This window comes from Oncorhynchus mykiss, chromosome 6, assembly GCF_013265735.2.
Source record: "Oncorhynchus mykiss isolate Arlee chromosome 6, USDA_OmykA_1.1, whole genome shotgun sequence".
Classification (NCBI taxonomy): domain Eukaryota; kingdom Metazoa; phylum Chordata; class Actinopteri; order Salmoniformes; family Salmonidae; genus Oncorhynchus; species Oncorhynchus mykiss.
In genome coordinates, this window is record NC_048570.1 from 7,120,963 (window position 1) to 7,139,236 (window position 18,274).

At 42.5% G+C, this 18,274-nt stretch overlaps 1 protein-coding gene and 1 long non-coding RNA gene across 2 annotated transcripts; one reads left to right on the top strand and one right to left on the bottom strand.

Moving 5' to 3' along the window:
• The first annotated feature begins 4,436 nt into the window (after positions 1 to 4,436).
• LOC118936655 (capping protein inhibiting regulator of actin dynamics-like) lies at positions 4,437 to 6,243 on the top strand. Its single transcript, XM_036979312.1, has 3 exons — positions 4,437 to 4,665; positions 5,250 to 5,796; positions 5,950 to 6,243. Exons 1-3 carry the CDS (start codon positions 4,446 to 4,448, stop codon positions 5,972 to 5,974), a joined length of 792 nt encoding a protein of 263 aa, XP_036835207.1. The 5' UTR covers positions 4,437 to 4,445; the 3' UTR covers positions 5,975 to 6,243.
• LOC118964825 lies at positions 5,642 to 17,096 on the bottom strand. Its single transcript, XR_005051998.1, has 3 exons — positions 15,570 to 17,096; positions 13,963 to 14,171; positions 5,642 to 5,775 (listed from the first exon to the last, which is right to left on the bottom strand). It is a non-coding gene; the product is annotated as an uncharacterized LOC118964825 (long non-coding RNA).
• Positions 17,097 to 18,274: the final 1,178 nt, after the last annotated feature.

Genomic DNA, 18,274 nt, shown 5'->3' on the forward strand with positions numbered 1-18,274 from the left:
GTGAGTAAATGTTGTGTACAATGGCACCATCTAGTGACAGAAACATAGAAACACACATTGTTGCTGAACGAAGGCATCTCTTTATTTTCCAGAAATAAAACGTGTAGACCTTTCCTGAAGTCTCTGACGAGATGGACACCTCTTCTTCTTCTGGACGATCTCCGTCTCCTACTGGGACTGTCTTCTTACCCCCTCCTATCATGTGGAACAGTCTGTAAGTCATTCATCACATAACCTAGCTCTGGTACAGGGCATTATGTGCGGCTTGCTGAAGGAAGGCTCAGTGTCTGCAAGCTGTACGTAACGTCCTGGACCAGAGTGACACATTACCCACCTCTGGCCATCATGGACAGTCAACTCATCACATTCACGTACTGTAAGTCACAGTTGTGTGATTTGTGTTATTAAAGTATTAATTGATTATTATTAAAGTATTAAAGTATTATTAATTGAGCAGAAGTTAAATTATTATTTTAATATTGTAGTAAATTGTCTGAGTTCACTTCCTAAATAATGTGTTGACATTCCTTTGCTCCCAGCTACAAGCAGGCAGAGATGGAGGTTCACTTCCCGAGAGAAGAGAAGAAGACCTGTACAGAGAAGGAAGCCCACATGCTTGAGTTGAGGGGGAAGGATCGAACGATCCGAAATCAGAAGAAGGAGATGGGAAGACTTCAAGTGTGCCTCTGGGAGGAGGAAAAGAAGAAGAGGAATGGTGGAACGGAGAAGGACAAGATCATTGAACAATTAGAGTCTGAGACAGACCATCTCCGAGCCCTTTTAAAAGACGAAAAGAGGAGAAGAAGAGTAGAAAGGGGTATCATGAAAGAGTGGAAGGCTGAGATCCTGAGACTGAGGGAGGCAGAGAGCCAGAGGGAGGCAGAGAGCCAGAGGGAGGCAGAGAGTCAGAGGGAGGAAGAGAGCCAGAGAGAGGCAGAGAGAGAGAGAGATGCAGAGAGAGAGAGAGAGGCGGAGAGACAGAGAGAAGCAGAGAGACAGAGAGAGGCAGAGAGCCAGAGGGAGGCAGAGAGCCAGAGAGATGCAGAAAGACAGAGAGAAGCAGAGAGACAGAGAGAAGCAGAGAGACAGAGGGAGGCAGAGAGAGAGAGGGAAGCAGAGAGACAGAGGGAGGCAGAGAGACAGAGAGAAGCAGAGAGACAGAGAGAAGCAGAGAGACAGAGGGAAGCAGAGAGAGCCACAGAAGCAATGGAGTACCAGAGAAAACTGCAGGAGATCCACAGACTCAAACAACTGCTGGATCTACTGATGGTGGACCTACAACTGGCCCACGTAAGACATGTCATTGTTATTATTAAAAGGCAGTGTATATTTACCCAGCTGAAAATGAATAGTGGCAGACAGCGGTACGCTAACCCAATGTTAACTTTTATTCCTTTCCTTAACCCTTACCTTAACCTCACTGAAACTATACCTAACCTTTACCTTAACCCAACCCTAGGTCCTGAACCTAACCTTCATTTATCTCAACCCCTATGCCTTTCTTCTGCCGGTTGAATATCCACTTCCTTATTAACGTCATTACTGTTGTTGTTGTTGATAACTGTATCTGTGCAGGTTGTAAATAGTTGCATTAGTGAAGCATCATTTGTAGGAGTAATTTCTACAAGCATAAACATCAGAGGCAACATTGTTGTAACATCACACAAATTGTAACAGGAATTTCTCAAACCCCTAACTGAATGGGCAAGAAGGTTGTGTGTTTGTATTTGTACACATTGTGGACATAATTGATTCCATAAAATGTCTCATAATTTTTTCAAACCATGTCAATACATTAATTGACAATGAATTGTCCAGATGAATTGATCAACATGACCCTGCTATTGATGTTGTCCAGTGTTTGATTCAATTACCTAGCTCTAGGTTGTATTTCTGTGTATCATTCTCTGCAAATCCTTTGAAAGTATGTCTTGGTAATAGATTATCACTAATTTAACCTTTTAAAATGAAGCAAGAGATTGAGAGATTGAGGCTATGGCAGAAAGTCATGGAGGAGCAGCGACCAAGACTGGCCTGGAACAACAAACCTATTGAAACAGGAAGAGAGAGGGAAAGAGAGAGGGAAAAAGAGAGAGAAAGGGAGATGGAAAGTGAGAGAAAAGCAGAATTGGAAAAACAAGAAATGAAGAAGAAAGTGGAACAGGCAGAAGAAACGATAAAAGCGTTAGAACGAGAGATTGAGAGATTGAAAGAGATTGAGAAGGAAATCATATTTGAAAGAGAAAGAGACATGCGTATTGCAGAGAATGAGAAAGTCAAACTGGTCAACGAAAAGGTAAAAGAGTTAGAGAGAGAGGTTGAGAGACTGAAAGAAGAGATTAGATTGAAAGACGAGACTGAACCAGAGAGACCATTTGATAGAGACAGAGAGAGAGAAAATGATTGGAGACGAAGTGAAGAGGAGATGAAAAATAGAGTGGAGAGAGAGATGGAGATGGAGACAGCCCTCATCAATGACAAAAATACGTCTGAATTGGAGGAAGTCTTCAAGAAAATCAAGGAACAGCAGATAGAATTAGAAAATATGGAAACAGACAAATATAAATGGAAACAGAACCAAATGGACATGGAGGAGAAGATGGAGGGTGAGCACAACAAACAGAAAGAGGTAGAAAGAAAGAGAATGGAGAAAATACCAAAACAGAGACAAGAAGAAGATGAGAAGAAGAAGGAGATGGAGAGAGAAGAAGAAGAGGAGAGACGCAAACAGAAGCACATAGAGATGGAAGAGGAAGAAAGAGAGAGGGAGAAAGAGAGACAGAGACAGATCAAAAGAAAGATAATGGAAAAGAGACAAAAACATATCGAAAGAGAAGAAGAGAGACAGAAAGAGATTGAAAGAGAGAATGAAGAAGAAAGATGTAAACAGAAGAAAATAGAGATGGAAGAGGAAGAACGAGAGAGGGAGAAAGAGAGACAGAGAGAGATCAAAAGAAAGATAATGGAAAAGAGACAAAAACATATCGAAAGAGAAGAAGAGAGACAGAAAGAGATTGAAAGAGAGCACGAAGAAGAAAGATGTAAACAGAAGAAAATAGAGATGGAAGAGAAAGAAAGAGAAGAAGAGAGACAGAGAGAGATTGAAAGAGAGCACGAAGAAGAAAGATGTAAACAGAAGCAAATAGAGATGGAAGAGGAAGAGCGAGAGAGGGAGAAGAGACAGAGAGAGATCAAAAGAAAGATAATGGAAAAGAGACAAAAACATATCGAAAGAAAGAAGAGAGACAGAAAGAGATTGAAAGAGAGCACGAAGAAGAAAGATGTAAACAGAAGCAAATAGAGATGGAAGAGGAAGAACGAGAGAGGGAGAAAGAGAGACAGAGAGAGATCAAAAGAAAGAGAATGGAGAAGAGACAGAAAAACATGGAAAGAGAAGTGAGACAGAAAGAGATTGAAAGAGAGAATGAAGAACAACTATTTAAACAGAAGCAAATAGAGATGGAAGAGGAAGAAAGAGAAGAAGAGAGACAGAGAGAGATCAAAAGAGAGAATGAAGAAGAAAGATGTCAACAGAAGCAAATAGAGATGGAAGAGGAAGAAAGAGAAGAAGAGAGACAGAGAGCGATCGAAGAGAAAGAGAGACAGAGAGAGATTGGAGAGAAAGAAAGACGACAACAGCAAGAGGAGAGAAAGATCATGTTTGAGAGTGATCAAGAAGAAGAAAATATATGGAAACAGAAGCAAATTGACATGGAGGAGGGAAGAGAGAGGGAGAACAAGAGACAGAGAGAGATAGAAGAGATACACAGACGACAACAACAAGAGGAGAGACAGAAACAAAAGGAGAAGGAGAAAGAAAGGGAGAAAGACAATGACAATCAGAGAGAGATGGAATTAAAAGATCAGCAACAGAAAGAGATGGAGAAAGAAAAGATGATTATGAGAGAAAGGGAGGAAGCAGGAAGCAGAAAGGAGGGGCAGAATTTTTTTGGGGGGGAAATTGAGGGACAGAATGAACTGGAGATAGAACAGGAGAGAGAGATGGAAGAAAAGCAGGAAGTGATTAAGGAAGCAGAGGAAGAGTACAGGGAAAGAGAAGAGAGAGGAAAGGAAGTAAGCATGAAGAAACATGTAGTAGTTAATGTTAAAGCAAAAGCACGGGAAGTCTTCAATAGGCGTAAAGAGAGGAGGTTAGAAGTGTTGAAGGGGGAGCGAGAACACATAGAAAGAGGACAACAAATCAGGAGGGAGAAGGAGGAAAGACGGCTGGAGATGGAAAGAAAACAGGAGAGGGCAAGACAACAAGAGGAGCAGGATAAAAAACGAGAGATTGAAATTGCTAGACAGAAAGAAATGTTGAGACTAAGAGAGGAGGAGAGGCAGAGAGAGGAAGAGAGAGAGGAGGAGAGAAAGAAAGCCATTAAATGCCTTTTATCTTTAATCAGAGAGAGAGAAAAAATAATACAGGCAAAAAAAGAGAGGAGATGGTGGAAGAGGAAAGAAGGGAGATCCTTGAGTACAAGAGGGGTGACTTAGAGGAGGAGGAAAAAGAAGATGACAAGGAGGACATTCTCCCACCCGATAAAAGTATCCGAAGGAGAGCCGTGGGCTGGGTGAATAAAAAATGGGAGAAGAGGAACCTCAGAAAGATAGAGAGAACGTATCAGAGAGAGGCTGAGGAGGGCCATAAGATCGTCCACATAGGTAAGACCTGTTTTCCCTCTACTTATGACATCATCCTCTTTAGTCTCCTCTACACACATAAGTTCCACACCAGTCATCATGTCGCATCATTGTTTCAATATAAAACTACTGTCCAAAGAATATGTTAGCTGACATGGCTCATTGAGTGACTGACTGACATAACAAGAAAAATACTGCTGATAACAACCACGTTTTTAAATGGTACCTTGTGTCATCTACTAGTCTAACTCTCAAGACTAAGTAGAGACCCAGAAAGAGTTCCTAAAAACACACACACAAAAACGTGTTTTGGGGGGATCCGGGGGCTACTAGTGGCCATGGGGCCCTAAGCGATCACATAAGCCCTGGCACTATACAAAGAATAGGTGCCATTCTGGACACATGTTCAACTTAGGGCCAGGTCAATTTGGGATGGGGATTATTGCACTTAATTCACAAATTCCATGCCTTGCTCAACTGAAAAGAGTAAATAATCAGTGAGATCCAATTGTGTTTTCTATTCTTCATTCCCTGTGTCCATTACATTTAAGTTGATACCAGATCCACTAAGTTGAATGTGAACTCTACTTCTTCTCCCCTCCCAGCCATCCCTGGACACACAAGGCTAACATCCACCATGACCCGGGCAGAGAGAGAGAGGGAGAAGAGGAAGGAGCTGCTGAAGGCTGAGGAGAGAAGGAAGAAGATGGAGGATTTCAATAAGCAGTGGAGAGAGCGGTCCCTGCTTAAAAAACAGACTCATCAACAACTGAAGGAGGAGAGGGAGAGGATGAAGGAAAACTACCTGGAGCAGATGAATCTGGAGGCTGATGCTCAAATCAACACCCGGTGTCTAACCACCCAACACAGCCACGATTACAACCACGGTCAGGAGTTGCCCGGGTGGGCCAATGGCCAACAAGTAAGCCAAGAGCCCACTGGATCTGCTGATGGCCACCAGGAAAGGCCAAGGAGGCAACAGGCATGGGCAGAGAACCAGGAGGGGAGTTCAGAGAACCAGCAGGAGGGGCCAGAGAACCATCAGGGGGGGCCAGACAGCCAGCAGCTAGAAGCTCCAGAAGAGGCTGAAACATCAGAGCGAATATCCAAGACAAAGAAAAAGCCAAGCATCTGGAAGAAAATTAGGATGAGGTAAAGAATGTTTAAACATCTATTCATGTTTTACACTGTTAATATACATGTCATCACTTTAAAAAGTGACATTATCCAAATGTGAGGGTTTAGTGTACATGCAACACACATGTAAATATATAGATACTTACCTGTCTCTGTGATGTCTTACAGCCTTCCTGACGTGCTGTCTGCCTAGAGCTGGAACTCGATGAAGCCACAGTTCCACTAATGTTACGTTGGTAATTAAAAGTGTCGCCCAATAATTCCTCCTCCTCTTTAAGTCATCGAGCCACATTTCCTCCTCAAAACATTATAGTCTCCTCAAGCCAGCAAGTATCCTCTTTATCAGGCAACAAACCATCGAAGGTCAGTGACCCTCCTCCCAAGAACAGAGACTCTCATCTGTATCCTAGTTAAATTCATCTCTGCTTACCACCTCTACAGTCCTAGAAAATATCCCAAAAATGGAAATAGTTTCAACAGAAGTCCTCCCCTCAGACCAGTGGCTCCACAGACCAGAGTTTCTCATCTGTATTCAAGTTGAATGCAACTCTGATCATTTCCACCACCTCTCCTGTTAAGGGGAGGTTCTGAAAAGGAGGTCTGGGAGGAGGTCTGCAGGTAGCCTGGACCGGACCGGTAGCAGCTAAGTTGCTGGCTCCATCCCCGGGCAGAGCTTCTCAAGTCAGGCCAGTGATGTTTGATGATGTCATTTTTGTTTGCAAAGTTTTACTCTTTAATAAAAGCATTTATTAAAAAAGCAATATTGTTGTTACGGTGTGGATTGTTTTGTTATTTATTAGAATTGAAACATCCAGTAGTCATGGTAGATGTTAGACTTTCAATGAGACACCTAACATTCCATCAGTTTGATACAATGTGTGACATGTTATATTACAGAGGAGTCCTCTATACACATCTATTTTAGACCATAGGAGAAATATCAGATTGAAATAGCTTCTCTAAGAATCTGAGGAGAGAGCAACAGTAGAAGCATCGTTAGCTCTCCCACCTCCAGTTCAGTACTCGGGTCATTCCACCAATTGAGTACCTTTTGGGGAGTGTAACTTTATATTTCACCTATTTCTAACATTCTGTCATAAAAAGCACATGTTCAACTTAATATAAAACATGTTTTCCCATCTCAAAGTAACAAATACATACTATAGTAAGTGTCTATTAAGTGCCAAATAAAGTGACAGGGTTGACTGTAACAGAGTTGACTATTTCATCTAGAATCAACCATAGATCCCCATGTGACAGGGGGAATGGAATGCAAGCTTACCAAACACATGTAAATAGTTTAAACATGTCTAGACTGTCTATCTATAGGTAACAGGGTTGGTGTGTTATAATTCACCCACCCAGTGGTGATTGCAGCATGTACATCTTGGTGGGGAAAACTCCCCCAAAATGTTTTAGATGAATGCCAGCAAAGCCACTACACAACACAACACTAAACAATACATTAATTGCACTATAAATTTAACAAACGGTGCCCACAAACTGTTAGGGTCGACATAAAGCTTTCGCAATAGCAGAGCTATCTTTTCAGCACCATGGAGAGAATCCTTTAAAAAACATAGCTGATATGGCTGACTTGCTTAAACAAATGTGGTTTCTACTGACAATTGAGAAGTACAAACTATGGCACAAGGGGACAACGAGTGGACTACAGGATATCTGTAATTTAGATTAAGACAATGAGAGACCTAGGATGGACGTCGTCAATATAACCATTTGTTCAGCACTTTTGAAATGTACAGCGACAGAATTTTGAACATGGGCCATTCTTACAGTATTCTCCCTGTACACCAAGTCATAACTGCATATAAGCAGACAATGAAAGCTCGTACAATATTCAATGATTACATTTCTCTTAAACAGGCTATAGTCTACATGTGCACCACCAAGTCAGAGCAGTAGGCTAAGTTATGAGAGGGGAAAGGGACAACATTATTAGGGTGAGGCACATGGGCTACTAACAGCTTACTACACAACATACACTTAGTATTACTTTCTTAGATACAGTATACATATCTCCCTGTAACGATATTCGTCTTCCTCTGACGAGGAGTATGAAGGATCGGACCAATATGCAGCGTGATACGTGTCCATGTTGATCATTTATTAACATTGAACACAAAAAACAAAATAACAAGGACAACGAACGAAAACAAAACAGATCTGTCTGGTGAAGACACAGAGACAGAAAACAATCACCCACCTCTAAAATGGGAATAACAGGCTACCTAAGTATGATTCTCAATCAGAGACAACAAACGACATCTGTCTCTGATTGAGAACCATACCAGGCCAAACACATAAATACTACATAGAAAAAATAACATAGACTACCCACCCCAACTCACGCCCTGACCAAACTAACACAAAGACATAATAAAGGAACTAAGGTCAGAACGTGACACTCCCAGGCATATTACATCATTTATAGAGAAGCTTCCAACCACTCAGGAGTCATGCTGAATAGCAGGCTAGTGATTGCTTTGTTAAGCTTGAAGTTAGCCACTGATTCCTTCCAAACCACTCATTGTTGAATTTGCGATTTTCCAACTTTTTGTGTTTATTTGGAAAGGTTGATGACCACCAATACTTTTTATCTATAATTTGCAGGTATCCTAGTGGTTAGAGTGTTGGGTCAGTAACCGAAAGGTTGCTAGATAGAATCCCCGAGCTGACAAGGTAAAAATCTGTCATTCCTCCCCTGAACACGGCAGTTAACCTACTGTTCGTAGGAGCTGGATTTGCCTTTCTTTGCAACAGTGGAAGCTGCTGAGGAGACGATGGCTCATAATAATGGTTGGAATGGAGTCAATGGAGTGGGTTCAAACACATCAAAGATGTTTCCATGTGTTTGATACCACTCCATTGACTTCATTCTAGACATTATTATGAGTTGTCTTCCCCTCAGCAGCCTCCACTGCTTTGCAATTAGTTTGTTCGTTTTCAGTTGTTAGCATGTAGCTAACAGCGTCTATGTGAATTTGCTATCAGTTTGTGCTAATTTGTTAGCATTCTGGAAATAGAGTGCAATAGGTTTTTCTTGTGTTTTTAGCACCCCCTCATGTGCTATGCTGGCAATACTTTAAACCCCGGTATGAGAGAAGGATGGTATGACAATATGAAAATATGGATACCACCCAACCCTAATCACCACAACCACCACACCAACCTACCACAACTAACACAACTACCACACCTATCATCACCACAACTACAAAACCTACCATCACCAAACCTACCTAGCACAACCACCACATATATGTACCACAACTAACACACCTACCTACCAAAACTGCCACACCTACCAAACACAACTACCAAACCTACCTACCACATCGACCTACCACAACTATCACACCTACAATCCACCTACCACAACTATCACATCTATTATCATCAAACTTACCACACCTACCATCACCACACCTACCAAACCTACCTACCACAACTACCTACCCAAACTACCACACCTATAATCACCATACCTACCATATCTATCATCACCAAACCTACCAAACTTACCTACCATCACCACGTCTCTCACACCTACATCACAAAACCTAACACACCTACCATGCCTACCTTCACCAAACCATCCATCACCACACCTATCACACCTACTATCACCACACCTACCATAACCACAGCTACCTCACGTACCATCACCACACCCACCATACCTACCATCCATACACCTACCATCACCACACCTATCTCACCTACCATCACCACAAAAACCATACCATAATTACTTCACCACACCTACCATCATCACATCTACCATAACCACACCTACCATCATCACATCTACCATAACCACACCTACCATCACTACACTTATCATCACTACACTTACCATCACTACACTTACCATAATCACACCTACCATACCTACCGTCACACCTACAATCACCACACCTACCATCAACCACACCTACCAACACTCCACTTACCATTACACCTACCATCGCTACTATCCCCACACCTATCACACCTACCATCCCCACACCTACCATTATAAATGTGGATAGGTATGCTGCTTCATTCAATGATGACGGTATTGTAGAAGGTAGATACAGGAGTAGCCTATAGTCTACTATAATAACGTCATTGAATGTACTATAGTATCATTTATTTAATTGATGAATGAAATTGTAAATAGGCTCCTTCATTCAGTGAATACTGGATGTCTTTCTATCTCTGGGAGTATGTTAATGAAGGCTTTTCAGCTGTTGAACTATGGCAATGTCCAACAAATGTCTAAATCTTTCTTTCTTTTAGTCAACAAGTGATGAGCCAGATCAACCAATCAACGTCACTGCAGCTGTTCTACCCACCACCCCCACTGCTCTTCCTCCACCACCAACCTCATCCTCTTCTCCTGTTCAACTCATTTGCCGCCACACTAGAAAGGACTGGACATACAGTCGAAGTCGCAAGTTACATACACTTAGGTTGGAGTCATTAAACGTTATGAACTGAGAGAAAACAGGACCTACCTTTGTTGATGATCTTATAGCCCTCCTCAGCCTCTCTCTGATATGTTCTCTCTGTCTTTTTGAGGTTCCTCTTCTCCCACTTCTTAGTCACCCAGGCCACAGCTCTCCTTCAGATACTTTTATAGGGTGGAACAAGGTCTATGGTCTAAAATAGATGTGTATAGTTGACTCCTCTGCAATATAACATGTCCTTTGTCATTTTATTAGGATCCCCATTAGGTAACGCCGTAACTCCAGCTGATCTTCCTGGGTCCAACACCAATTAACAAGACATTACAAACATTCACAAATCAAGACTTCAAACATTCAACAAGTAGACAGTACAGACAATTAAAACACCTGACAGGAAACACATGTAACATTCAGTTGATGCTTTCTATTTCCTGTCCAGTCATAGGGTCTATTGCATTAGATGTTATTTTATTTTCATCTTGAAGGGGTGTTTACTTTTTGCCTGAGAAATATGGATTGGTAAACAGTTCCATTCAGCTATGGCTCTTTATAAAACTGTTGATTTAAGGCGATTTGTCCTTGGCTTGGGTTGTTTTAGCTGCCCTGAATTTGCCTGTCTGGTTTGGTGGTTATGTGTGTTGCTAGTATATACTAACTGGCCTAAAAAAATACGTAATGAAAAATATATATAACATTTCTAAAATAATCAGAAGACTGGATAGTAATTTGTTTTCAACGTGAGGCCATGAGAGATTCTGATGCATTTGGATAATATTCATACGGTTGGAGCAATGAAGAGCTAATCTACCAGCCCTGATCAGAGCAATGAAGAGCTAATCTACCAGCCCTGGTTAGAGCAATGAAGAGCTAATCTACCAGCCCTGGTTAGAGCAATGAAGAGCTAATCTACCAGCCCTGGTTAGAGCAATGAAGAGCTAATCTACAAGCCCTGGTTCCTGCAATGAAGAGCTAATCTACCAGCCCTGGTTAGAGCAATGAAGGGCTAATCTACCAGCCCTGGTTAGAGTAATGAATAGCTAATCTACCAGCCCTGGTTAGAGCAATGAAGAGCTAATCTACAAGCCCTGGTTAGAGCAATGAAGAGCTAATCTACCAGCCCTGGTTCCTGCAATGAAGAGCTAATCTACCAACCCTGTTTAGAACAATGAAGAGCTAATCTACCAGCCCTGTTTAGAGCAATGAAGAGCTAATCTACCAGCCCTGGTTAGAGCAATGAAGAGCTAATCTACCAGCCCTGGTTAGAGCAATGAAGAACTAATCTACCAGCCCTGGTTAGAGCAATGAAGAGCTAATCTACCAGCCCTGGTTAGAGCAATGAAGAGCTAATCTACCAGCCCTGGTTAGAGCAATGAAGAGCTAATCTACCAGCCCTGGTTAGAGCAATGAAGAGCTAATCTACAAGCCCTGGTTCCTGCAATGAAGAGCTAATCTACCAGCCCTGGTTAGAGCAATGAAGAGCTAATCTACCAGCCCTGGTTAGAGTAATGAATAGCTAATCTACCAGCCCTGGTTAGAGCAATGAAGAGCTAATCTACAAGCCCTGGTTCCTGCAATGAAGAGCTAATCTACCAGCCCTGGTTCCTGCAATGAAGAGCTAATCTACCAACCCTGTTTAGAACAATGAAGAGCTAATCTACCAGCCCTGTTTAGAGCAATGAAGAGCTAATCTACCAGCCCTGGTTAGAGCAATGAAGAGCTAATCTACCAGCCCTGGTTAGAGCAATGAAGAGCTAATCTACCAGCCCTGTTTAGAGGTAATGACGAGCTAATCTACCAGCCCTGGTTAGAGCAATGAAGAGCGAATCTACCAGCCCTGGTTAGAGCAATGAAGAGCTAATCTACCAGCCCTGGTTAGAGCAATGGAGAGCTAATGTACCAGCCCTGTTTAGAGCAATGAAGAGCTAATCTACCAGCCCTGTTTAGAGCAATGAAGAGCTAATCTACCAGCCCTGTTTAGAGCAATGAAGAGCTAATCTACCAGCCCTGTTTAGAGCAATGAAGAGCTAATCTACCAGCCCTGTTTAGAGCAATGAAGAGCTAATCTACCAGCCCTGTTTAGAGCAAAGAGCTAATCTACCAGCCCTGTTTAGAGCAATGAAGAGCTAATCTACCAGCCCTGTTTAGAGCAATGAAAAGCTAATCTACCAGCCCTGTTTAGAGCAATGAAGAGCTAATCTACCAGCCCGGTTTAGAGCAATGAAGAGCTAATCTACCAGCCCTGTTTAGAGCAATGAAGAGCTAATCTACCAGCCCTGTTTAGAGCAATGAAGAGCTAATCTACCAGCCCTGGTTAGAGCAATGGAGAGTGAATCTACCAGCCCTGGTTAGAGCAATGAAGAGCTAATCTACCAGCCCTGTTTAGAGCAATGAAGAGCTAATCTGACAGCCCTGTTTAGAGCAATTACGAGCTAATCTACCAGCCCTGGTTAGAGCAATGAAGAGTGAATCTACCAGCCCTGGTTAGAGCAATGAAGAGCTAATCTACCAGCCCTGTTTAGAGCTAATCTACCAGCCCTGGTTAGAGCAATGAAGAGCTAATCTACCAGCCCTGTTTAGAGCTAATCTACCAGCCCTGGTTAGAGCAATGAAGAGCTAATCTACCAGCCCTGTTTAGAGCTAATCTACCAGCCCTGGTTAGAGCAATGAAGAGCTAATCTAACAGCCCTGGTTAGAGCAATTACGAGCTAATCTACCAGCCCTGGTTAGAGCAATGAAGAGTGAATCTACCAGCCCTGGTTAGAGCAATGAAGAGCTAATCTACCAGCCCTGTTTAGAGCTAATCTACCAGCCCTGGTTAGAGCAATGAAGAGCTAATCTACCAGCCCTGGTTAGAGCAATGAAGAGCTAATCTACCAGCCCTGGTTAGAGCAATGAAGAGCTAATCTACCAGCCCTGTTTAGAGCAATGAAGAGCTAATCTACCAGCCCTGGTTAGAACAATGAAGAGCTAATCTACCAGCCCTGGTTAGAGCAATGAAGAGCTAATCTACCAGCCCTGGTTAGAGCAATGAAGAGCTGATCTACCAGCCCTGTTTAGAGCAATGAAGAGCTAATCTACCAGCCCTGTTTGAGCCATTTTGAACTTTTTTTTTACATCTTTCTTTGCTGCAGATGACCATAGAACCAGACAGTACTCTAAGTGTGATGGGACCAGGGATTGACCATATAACTGGACAGTACTCTAAGTGTGATAGGACCAGGGATTGACCATATAACTGGACAGTACTCTAAGTGTGATAGGACCAGGGATTGACCATATAACTGGACAGTACTCTAAGTGTGATAGGACCAGGGATTGACCATATAACTGGACAGTACTCTAAGTGTGATAGGACCAGGGATTGACCATATAACTGGACAGTACTCTAAGTGTGATAGGACCAGGGATTGACCATATAACCGGACAGTACTCTAAGTGTGATAGGACCAGGGATTGACCATATAACCGGACACTGCTCAGTACATTTGTTAGCTCATTACATTCTGATGCTGCACTATACATTGCAGAATCATCAGCATACATGACCACTCTTGCTTTGTTCATTACTGAAGGTAAATCATTAGTAAAGATTGAGTAGAGAAGTGGTCCTCAGTGGTACTGTGGCTTGGTCGAGTTCCAGCTCTCAACAGACAGCAGGAATGCTATATAACATATATATAACAGTGTAAAACATAAATACATTCTTTACCCCATCTTAAATCTCTTGCTTGTTTATTTAGGTACTGTTCCTTCATCCTCTCCCTCTCCTCTTTAAGTTTCTGATGAGTCCGTTTATTAAGCAGGGACTGCTCTCTCCACTGCAATCCTCCATCTTATTCCTTCTCTCCTCAGTCTTCAGGAGCTCCTTCCTCTCTCTCTCTGCCTGGGTCATGGTTAGCCTTATGGGTCCAGGGATGACTGGGAGAGGAGAAAAAGTAGAGTTCACATTCAACTTAGTGGATCTGGTGTCAACTTAAATGTAATGGACACAGGGAATTAGGAATAGAGAACCCAGTTGGATCTCAATGATTCTTTACTCCCCCCCCCCCTTCTTTTACAGTTGAGCAAGGCATGGAATTTGTCAATAAAGTGCAATAAGCCCCTTCCAGAATTGATCTGACCCAAAGTTTAACATGAGTCCCAAATGGCACCTATTCTTTGTATAGTGTCAGGGGCCGGCCCTAGGCATATGCGATAGCTTAGGGCTTCATGGCAACTTGGGGCCCCCTGACCCCCCCCCAAAAAAACTTTTGGGGTGGAATTACAGACTAGGCACACAAGGCACGCAGGGCACGTGCCCAGGGGCCTTGACCTGCAATGGGCTTCCATTGATCTTGTTAGTCACTCTCATTCAGATAGCATCTTAGCGTCATGGCAAAATGTGTAAAATGACACGCTACCCAAACCGGACACAATGCGTGCGCGAGCATTGCAAAATAAATGTACACATACATGTTATTCAGTCATTGCATCCACACTGTTCGCATGTGCGTTTCCAAGCACGAAAATAGAAGTTGCTTCTATTTGTGACGGCGAACGCGATGCAAGTCCTGCCTCTCCCATCTCCTCATTGGTTATACCCACGTGGGTGATTGAAAGATGAACTGAAGTCGGTCGGTTGTGGTAATACACCTTATTATGAAAGTTAGACGCCAATCGCCATATAAAGTCCAAAGAAGAAACGATTCAGTTGACCATTACATAGGGATTCATTTTCAGAGAAGAGGACCATTTCAGGTAAAATAACAACTCTACGTTTATATCCCTGGACAAATTAGCTAGCAACTGCAAGTTAGCTAGCTAATTTGCCAAAAATGTTTAATAGTTTTCGACCTGCGTGTCGTGATTGCGTTTGGTGTGGGTGGACAAAATCAATATGCGCACGATGGCGCATGCGGACGCGTTTCGGTGTTAGATTCAAACTGCCAACATTTTCTCTCCACCCCATGGCAAAATGTGTAGAATTGAAGGAAATTAGGTTAAAAACTGCTAATTCTTCTCTCCACCCCATGGGAAAATGTGTAGAATTGAAGTAAATTAGTTTGGGAGGAAATGTAGTCAAAAACCTGAACAAAATGTTTCTTAGGGCCTCAAAAGGCTATGATGCACTACTTTAGACCAGGGTCATTGAGATCCAGTTTTCCATTCTAAATTCCCTGTGTACATTACATTTAAGTTGATACCAGATCAGCTTGACCATTTTGGACAGTAGTTTTATATTGAACAATGATGCAACATGATGACTGGTGTGGAACGTATGTGTGTAGAGGAGACTACAGAGGATGATGTCATAAGCAGAGGGAAAACAGGTCTTACCTATGTGGACGATCTTATAGCCCTCCTCAGCTTCTCTCTGACAGGTTCTCTATCTTTCTGAGGTTCCTCTTCTCCCACTTCTTATTTACCCAGCCCACGGCTCTCCTTCAGATACTTTTATCAGGTGGGAGGATGTCCTCCTTGTCATCGTCCTTCTCCTCCTCCTCTTCAGTGTTCTCTAACTCACCCCTCTTCTCAAGGATCTCCCTTCTTTCCTCTTCTGCCATCTCCTCTCTTTTCGTTGCCTCTATTATCTTCTCTCTCTCTCTGATTGAAGCTAAATGAAATTCCCAATGCAAATATGAGACATTTTACGGAATCAATTATGTCCACAATGTGTACAAATACAAACACACAACCTTCTTGCCCATTCAGTTAGGGGTTTGAGAAATTCCTGTTACAATTTGTGTGATGTTACAACAATGTTGCCTCTGATGTTTATGCTTGTAGAAATTACTCCTACAGATGATGCTTCACTAATGCAACTATTTACAACCTGCACAGATACAGTTATCAACAACAACAACAACAACAGTAATGACGTTAATAAGGAAGTGGATATTCAACCGGCAGAAGAAAGGCATAGGGGTTGAGATAAATGAAGGTTAGGTTCAGGACCTAGAGTTGGGTTAAGGTAAAGGTTAGGTATAGTTTCAGTGAGGTTAAGGTAAGGGTTAAGGAAAGGAATAAAAGTTAACATTGGGTTAGCGTACCGCTGTCTGCCACTATTCATTTTCAGCTGGGTAAATATACACTGCCTTTTAATAATAACAATGACATGTCTTATGTGGGCCAGTTGTAGGTCCACCATCAGTAGATCCAGCAGTTGTTTGAGTCTGTGGATCTCCTGCAGTTTTCTCTGGTGCTCCATTGCTTCTGTGGCTCGCTCTGCTTCTCTCTGGCACTCTGACTCCCTCTCTGGCACTCTGACTCCCTCTGTGGCACTCTGACTCCCTCTGTGGCACTCTGACTCCCTCTGTGGCACTCTGACTCCCTCTGTGGCACTCTGCCTCCCTCTGTGGCACTCTGCCTCCCTCTGTGGCACTCTGCCTCCCTCTGGCTCTCTGACTCAGCCTTCCACTCTTTCATTATACCCCTTTCGAGCATGAAGAAAGGTAAAACACATATCCTGTCTCACATCCCCAATACATTGCTAGGTGCTTTCAGTGTTGACAGTACCAAAATACAACAACTCATGTACAAAAACACTGCAACACAAACAAGTTACAACGTGAAATCGCCTCTATCCCATTCAGACCGGACAAAACTACATCTCCCATAATGCAAAGCCAGCACCAGTGGGCAGCTAACCGTCTGCATCACAGAAAGGCATGCTAGCTAGCAACAGCAGCACTTTTAGCACTCTGTAAACTATCTTAATAACAATAAAACTCTGAAAGTTACATGTTTCAATAGTCTCACACTCCCTTATAACAATATCTACAGCATTAACATCGGGATGTTTTATTTATTTCACGTTATGGACTTCTACAAAGGAGTAATCTGCAACACATACCTTTCTCTCAGTGTTTTACTCAGACTGAGGAGAACGGGAGCTACGGGTTGTACCAGGGTGTTAGTATGTGACGCAAGCACTCAGATGAAATAAAATACATTTAAGATGATGTTAACCATCATTCAGCTACTGTAGTTCCCTACCTAACATCAACAGGCAGCACCAGTAGCGCAACAATTAAAAATAGACACCAAAAGTAAATTTCCTGGCGATCATAACGATCTGACTCCCCCCCTTCTGTCTGAACTTGGAATATTCCTGTTCGCGGGCTTGGGCCACTGACCCCCAACCTGGCTGTTCTGTTCTGCCTTGTGTACTATTCTAATCATTAGAAGTTTGATGGAATAACCTTTTCAACTCTACTACATTTATATGTAGATTATATTTTGGTTTTATATTTCATATTTGATTGATGATTAGGCCTATGACTTTTGATTCCACTTTGGCTACCTTGCACCATATTGTCCTCTCTTGCTATATCTTAAACTTTATGCCTGATCTTCTATGATCTTCTCTCTAAACAATAGTCATGATAGTTTGAATGAGTTGAGTTAACTACACTGTTGTTAGTGTAACAGATGTTAATCGTTCTCTCCTTGCGTTGTGTTTTGTCCTAATAAATCACCCCAGCCAGTGGTCCCAGTTGAGCATTATTATCTGTTGTTCAATAGGAAACAGCAGGTTAGTTGTGAAGGGCCTAATGATGTTGATGGCTGTCAATGGTAAAATCTGTAGCATGAAAACAACTGTGTTAGCAGTGGGCTTATGTGACCATTACATCGGTGCATGCTAGCTAACCCACTTATATACAGCAATCATATACCAAAGCACATCCCAGAAAGGTATTCTAATGAATTCTGTATGAAAAACCCTCTGTGTCTGCATAGTCTCCATGAGTCTTACTGGGTGTTTCCTAACCCGACCAGCCCCTGACCTGACAGACCTAACAGAGTTATCATTACGTTTAACCTGTTCAACCTACAACCCCCACTGGTGGGTCACTGTCCACAGTCGGTGGATAGTCAAGGTCAAGGGTTCTGTGACTGTTGCTGGAGCTTGTGCTACCAGAGGCATCTTCAGAATGCCTTTCTTCTTCGAGGGTTCGGACATTTCTTCTCCAAAGGTTAGCTTTGACATGCTTGTGCCACCAGTGGCCCCCTGTGGTGAGTTCTGATGGATGTTCTGTGGA

Excerpts from the sequence above, each read along its gene's own strand:
- LOC118936655 (XM_036979312.1), top strand. The coding sequence starts at position 4,446 with ATGGTGGAAGAGGAAAGAAGGGAGATCCTTGAGTACAAGAGGGGTGAC. Across the intron at positions 4,666-5,249 it reads CCATAAGATCGTCCACATAG|CCATCCCTGGACACACAAGG; the intron begins GTAAGACCTGTT and ends CTCCCCTCCCAG. Across the intron at positions 5,797-5,949 it reads TGGAAGAAAATTAGGATGAG|CCTTCCTGACGTGCTGTCTG; the intron begins GTAAAGAATGTT and ends GATGTCTTACAG.